General features: G+C 33.8%; 1 protein-coding gene across 1 annotated transcript; it reads right to left on the bottom strand.

Moving 5' to 3' along the window:
• Positions 1-1,931: 1,931 nt before the first annotated feature.
• LOC106673726 lies at positions 1,932-5,519 on the bottom strand. The gene is made up of 3 exons (XM_014405911.2): positions 4,719-5,519; positions 4,098-4,219; positions 1,932-4,025 (listed from the first exon to the last, which is right to left on the bottom strand). The coding sequence occupies exons 1-3, from the start codon at positions 4,789-4,791 to the stop codon at positions 1,932-1,934; spliced, it is 2,289 nt and encodes a 762-aa protein (XP_014261397.2). The 5' UTR covers positions 4,792-5,519.
• Positions 5,520-6,680: the final 1,161 nt, after the last annotated feature.

The raw sequence follows: 6,680 nt of genomic DNA, 5'->3' as shown, positions 1-6,680 counted from the left end.
CATGGGCGCTGTTGGGCCGTGAAGACACGGGCCATCACAGCCTTTCCAAGGATTTTTTCACCTTGGACCCTTTTTTTACCATTCAATCCCTTGCCCTTTTCCCGTTGAGGACAAACATCAAATAAGTGCTTCTTAAAATTTTTCCTAAAATGTATACACATAGAAGTAAACGTATTATTTTTATGTTATTTATGCTTATTTTGGAACTAGTTTATAACAATAAAAAGCAGAAATTTAAGATTAGCCAGCAATTTTGTAAAGTTACTTAATTCTCACTCTCTCACACAATTTATAGTTTTCTAACGCTCTCTCTCTCTCTCTCTCTCTCTCTCTCTCTCTCTCTCTCTCTCTCTCTCTGTATATATATTCCTTTTGCTCTCTTCTTTACTCTCTCGTTCTCTCTTGATCTCTACATCTTAGTTTGTAGCCCTTCTCATTCTCATTCTCTGACCCTCACTTTCTTTTAAATCTCTATCTTTCTCTCTTCTCTCTCTCTCTCTCTCTCTCTCTCTCTCTCTTTTGTTGTTAAACTTTTCCAACCATTCTCTCACTTTCTTGGTCTTTCTCGCTTTTTTTTAACTTTCATGCTAGCTCACCCTCTCACTCCCGCACTATCTATGTACATAAAACAGTTCCGCGACTGGCTGCCAGACACCGTACAGACCAAACTGCTGGATCTAAAGGACTGAAATTTCGACAGAGCATGGCTTTGGATTTTTTGAAATTCTACTGCTAAGGAAATCGTATGGACGACTTTTTACCATGTATAGACCGAAGTGAACTGAAGAATAGATTAATTTGAAAAAGAGACATAAACCCATACTAACACTCTGAATCGCATTAGAAAGACACATTAAAACAGAGTCCCGCGAAGACGAAGTCGCGGGTAAAAGCTTGTCTATACATTTCTCTTCCCACCCAATATTATATATATATATATATATATATATATATATATATATTTACATCTCGCTATCATTGTGACGTCCTTTCAAGCTACTATCCTTGTGGCGTCCCTCAGTTCCGCTTAACTTTTTGGAAATTTTTTTCGTGAATATCCTTAATATCATCTCCACGATGTATGCGATGGGTTTATTTATCAATATACTTGCTTATTGTAAATATATATTTCCTTCACTTTTTCTTTCATATGTGCTCCTATCTGACGTCCTTTTTTATTGACGACTTAGCGGCTTCCACGATATACAGAATTATTTTGAGTTCATTCCATCGATCATGTGGCGTCCGAGTTATTATACAATTTCATAACACTATGTGCCACCCTTTGTTCCGACTACTTTTCCCCCTCTACTTCCGCCTTTCGGAAAAACAGCCTTTGACGAACCGACTCTTAAGCACAATCAAACACAATTTGTCCGGATCGAGATGACTTGCACGGATAATTACATAAGCTAAAGTTCTGATTTTCAAACCGACTCTTGGACTATACTGTGTGTTTACTTTATCATTTTTATATCCGTAATTGTTATATAAATAAATATATAAACTGGCCAGACTTACGCCAGTTCATTGTTTTTTTTTTGTCGTTTTTGTATATTTATAGTTAAACAAATTACAATATATATCAAAATATGGTTTGAAATATATAAATTGTAATTTATATTATAAAATGGTCAAAACATTTATCTTAACAAATATAGTTCGAAAATTGGGCAAGCGTTTTTGTTTACACAAAAGCTATGAAATAAAGTTCAACATATACATAAGTAGTATACAAGTAATAAACAAAAGTAAAACAATACCTAATGTGTGTATAAAATTAATACGGTTAATTTTTGATAAAGAAAATATACACATATTTAGTTAAATTCCACAATACTTGCCAATAAGGTTTTGCAAGCCATAATTTAAAAAAAAAGTGTAATTTTTTAACATATTTATTTTACAACATACAACATTCATGTTACGAACTATTTTTTAGTATACTGATTTTGTACAAATACTTTTATTTTTAGCCAATTTTTGTTGGACAAAATGGGATGAAGTGTAATTAACTTTTGACACTCCATTTTTTTTGGAGCTTTTTTATGTTTTATATGATCCTTGAAAAACTTTTTAACTATATTTTTTTGTTCCGTTGTCCACGGAATTAAAACTCTAGTCTTCTTCGTCTTCATCTCTGCGGTTTTCTCGGGGAGTGTTTTCCTTTGTTCATTCTCTTGAAGTAAATTTTCTCGCTCCTCAAAGCTATTTGTAAAATGTGTCATTTCATTTTCGTCACCGCTTTCACCTTCAATAATTTCTTCTTCAAGATTTACATTTATTTGCTCAAGTGTCTTTCCTTTAAATGCTTCCGTCTGCCCGTTTTCCATTAGTAATAACAATTTAGAAATCTTTGCAGTTTGGTAAACATCATCTGGAAGCCTGTATGAATTTTTATGGACACCTAATGTGTGACCCATAAATGAAGCCAACTGTTCTATTTCTGCTTCTTTTAAGTCAAAAAGTTGGGTTAATGTGGCAAGATGTTTACGCAGTTTTGTTGACGAAATAGCTCCTGGGTTTGATACGCCCGCTTCGTGAGCCATTTTTTTCAATACTTTATAACCCACGATTGGAGTAGTACAACCTGGTAGGCCAAACAAATAAATATTTTCTTCTGGAACACACTTATTTCTGTACTTCATAAGTATCTTAACATCATTTTGAATTTCTGGGCTAAATAATACTGGAACTCCACGGCCACGTTTACCTCGTACAACAATTCTTTTGAACTTACTTAAGAGGATTTTTTCTGTTGTTGTGAGGGCTTGATTAAACTCCTCATAAGATGTGTCTTCAATAAAAGTTTCATATATGTGTAAAGGCACCCTTTGTAGTTCTCCAGGTCTTCTTCTATTCAAAAGAATTATGCGGCAGTAAATTGTGTGTAACAAATCGGTGTATGCTTTGCTGTTGCCATTTGAACTAATCAGTCGTCCCACAGAGTCTTTAGCTTTCGTCGTTAAAAATGTTTTCATCTGTTTAATGTCCTTCGCTAGGGGAACAATAGTTACTTTGTTCCATTTATTAATATTAAGAGTATTAGCAGCATTATGGCTGATGTCAAATTTCCAATTGCTATTAAACAGCCGAATCAAAGTGGCCATGCGTGTCTCCAATTCTTTCTCTTTTTCAATCGAAAATTTGGCTTTGTTTTTAAGAACTTCCTGAATCGCTATGTCACAGCACTGTTTTAAAGTTCCTGCTATGTTCATAGCATAAGTTGGTGATTTAAAAACTTTACGCTCATTGTTATATAATGATATTTGTTTCACCGAATCAACAATTGTATCATAGTATTGAGGTTGGAGTACGTCAAACAGACTACGTACATTAGGTTCCCTGTCTTTTATTTCTATCAACAATCTGGCCAATTCCCTCATTTTTCTGGAAACTACATTTATAAAATGTTTTTCTCTGTGTATTTTTAAGTATCTGGCACCGTATAAACAGATTAGAAAATCTTTTTTAGCTACTAGTGATATTTCATCAGCTCTCATCGTTGGAAAAACAGAATATATTAAGTCTTTATCTATGTCATGTAAGGCGATTAAAAACGTTTGGGACATACTTTGCAACTGTCTGCTTCCGGAATTTTTCGAGCATACTTTTTTATGTCTCCACAAAAATTTTCGCGAGTACATACCCATGCATTCAGTACATGGCAAGTACTCAGTTTTGGCATTAATTTTGCGCATAGGTTTTGCTGTTTCTCCGCCTTGGTAAAAATTTCCTCTTTTACGAATAGAGGTGATCAGTTCTTTTCGCTCCTTGGAGTTTAGCGGAAACGAAAGAATTTGGATCACTTCGGTCTCTGTTTTGTGATTCCTTATTATATGACGTGCAAAATTTTGCACCAAATTTTCACAGTAATAACAATAGTCTTTTTCTCTTACACGCCTTGATTTTGTGGAATGCGTGGTTGAATCCATTTCTATATTATCTTCTTGCGTTTTGTGGGGAATTATATGTTGCATATTGGTCATTTTTGTAGGCACTGTTGATACTGATTTTGGAAAAGCCTGCATGTAAAAATAGTAGTTTAGACTTAATTTTCAGTTATTGCACGGATATATTTTCAGAAATTTACTTACATCATTATCAGAAATAGAGGATGATGCATAATCACTGCTGTGGACGACATCCCGAATTGGCTCAATATTAGTTTTCAGATCAGAACCATCATCAAATGGTTGTTCAATCTTTTCATCTTCTTCTGCATAAGAAAAAATTTAAAAAGGATAAGCTAATAAAAGGTTTAGTTAAATGTAAATCAAAAGAATCAATACAATGAGTGGAAACGGAAATTGTTCGTGTTTTGCCTTTCGTACGTGGATTACCGACAAACAGAACATTGGGAAAAGTATGGAATTTCCGATAATAAATTTATTATTAATGCTTGTACGCTTTAATTATCGAAATATATTATAATAAATTATTTCATCTGTCAACGATTCTTAAAAACGAAAACGGAAAATACATTTATTTGTGACAAGAAACATTATTTTCAGATTTTGTTATTTTCAGGCAACATTATTTCTATTATTTAGAAATAATATGTAGTATAATGAATGGAAGTATATAATTATAATGAAAAACCAAAGCCGAACGAATCACTGTATGATCTATTACAAGATGAGACAGACATATAGAAATGTAAATAGGAATATGACAATAGAATTTAAATTAAAATAATTAATAATAAGGACACTTACCTTTAGTAACTCGGAGCATATTCATAATCCGCAATGTCCGGGGTAACATGATACAACGAGAAGTACGTGGCATTACCGTAGCGAGCAAAATGTAAAATGAAGGCAAATTTCCAGATGGAAGATGTTAACCAGTATTAACAGGGGTAGGGATGCTCCAAAATTTCCCTGAACTTACGTAGCCATCCTTTTTGGAATATAATCCAAACAATTCCAATTGTTTTAATTTTTACAGTTTCCTAACATTTTTTTCTTTAATATGTTTTTACCACGATAGAAACCAGGAATTCACAGGGTAGGGAAAATAATTGGAAAATTTTGATATCATCAACCATGTAACGAAATTACACGGACGTGGAGTATGCCACATTGCCGCACTTATATCAAAAGAAGTAACAGTCGGAACATTTCAACCCTCTAAAAACCAAAATGTCCTCTCATTAATGCCTCGTTCGTCCAAACACGTCCCACCAACAATAAAATTTTCAGGGTGAAGGTATATAAATAGGTGAACTACAAATTAATAAATTGATCAAGAGAAACTGCTGGGAAAAATACGAGATCCAAGAGAAAAAGTGCTGGGGACTTCATAAATTTTTTTCCTCCTGTTTGTTACTTCGGTCAGTTCATACGGAACTGAAAAACGTTGGATGTACCAGATTCGACCGAACAGTTGTCGAGATCCAAGAGAAACAGTCCTGGGGACTTCATAATATTTTCCTCTCCTGTTTGTTACTTAGGGCAGTTCATACCGAACTGAAAAACGTTGGATGTACCAGATTCGACCGAACAGTTGTCGAGATCCAAGAGNTATATATATAACCAGACAAGTAAATTTTTATTTTTTGTTTAGTTTCTCATAAGCAAAGTGTATTGATCTAATTCTCCAGGATACGAGATGATCTGATAGGATTGGTGGCTCTTGCCAGGCGCAATCCTCAATACATCCAAAGTCACCTGAGTCTTAATATAGCTATGTTGGGATCCTTCCATTCTGCACCTTCTTACATGATTCATGTCATCGATGTTAAGATGGCCAATAGCTCGGCTTGGTTATTGCTAGATTAATCTGCCATTTTTATCCTTCTTCTAACCTCCAACTTGGCTATCTGTCTTGCCAATACCTGTGTATATGTGGAGGTACTCATTTCCTCTGGGGGTATTGCCGCTCCTATTCCAAGTTTGTTCCTTCATTCCACCTTCACTTACTGCAAATGGCATTTTTAACATAGAATCATTCGTCAATATCCAGAACCCCGGCGAGCAGTAAGAACCTTTCGGATGACTTTTTCAGAGACGGTTTAAAATCTCATAATAGCAACTTGCCTTATAAAGACAAGTTCGCTAGCTCAAAAAGAGTTTTAAAACTACCCCATTATTAAAGACTAGTCATTGCCGACCACAAAGCTGCAGTTAAGGACAAATCCTTTATGCTGAAACATTCAAGGAGAATCAGGAGAGAGGCTTGTCATCTGGGGTTTGAACTTATTTTCTATTTTTATTTAGTAACTTTACTTAAATATCTTGGTACCTACTAACACTTCTTAATGTGTGGTGTTTAGTGACAGTTAATGATTATTCGGAGATCGTGAGTTGCGGTCTGGTGTGACGTAGGTTTTAGAAAAACATTTTCTTTATCGTCCCAACGTTTCCATCTTTATTGAGATCATCTTCAGTGCCTGGGATTTATAAAAATTGTTTAAATTTTACAAATACATGTTGGATGTGAAAAAATGAATTTATACAATGGTAGAAATTTTAGATTACAAAAAATAAACTGAATTTTTACAATCATTGAAAATTTTAGATTTAAAACAATATACAATGCTAGAAAATTTTAGATTAAAAAAATGAATTTATACCATGCTACAAGAATTGTATAAATTCATTTATTTTTAATTTAAAATTAAAACAGTGATTTCAATTAGGATAGTATAAAAATATAAATTATTAAAATCTACTTCT

The sequence above is a fragment of the Cimex lectularius genome, unplaced genomic scaffold (assembly GCF_000648675.2).
Source record: "Cimex lectularius strain Harlan isolate CLEC.00 unplaced genomic scaffold, Clec_2.1 scaffold7, whole genome shotgun sequence".
NCBI classification, from domain to species: domain Eukaryota; kingdom Metazoa; phylum Arthropoda; class Insecta; order Hemiptera; family Cimicidae; genus Cimex; species Cimex lectularius.
The sequence above is the reverse complement of the archived record's forward strand: the minus strand, read 5'-3'. Positions and strand labels throughout refer to the sequence as shown.

Excerpts from the sequence above, each read along its gene's own strand:
- LOC106673726 (XM_014405911.2), bottom strand. The coding sequence starts at position 4,791 with ATGCCACGTACTTCTCGTTGTATCATGTTACCCCGGACATTGCGGATT. Across the intron at positions 4,220-4,718 it reads TATGCTCCGAGTTACTAAAG|AAGAAGATGAAAAGATTGAA; the intron begins GTAAGTGTCCTT and ends TTTCTTATGCAG. Across the intron at positions 4,026-4,097 it reads CCTCTATTTCTGATAATGAT|GCTTTTCCAAAATCAGTATC; the intron begins GTAAGTAAATTT and ends TTTTACATGCAG.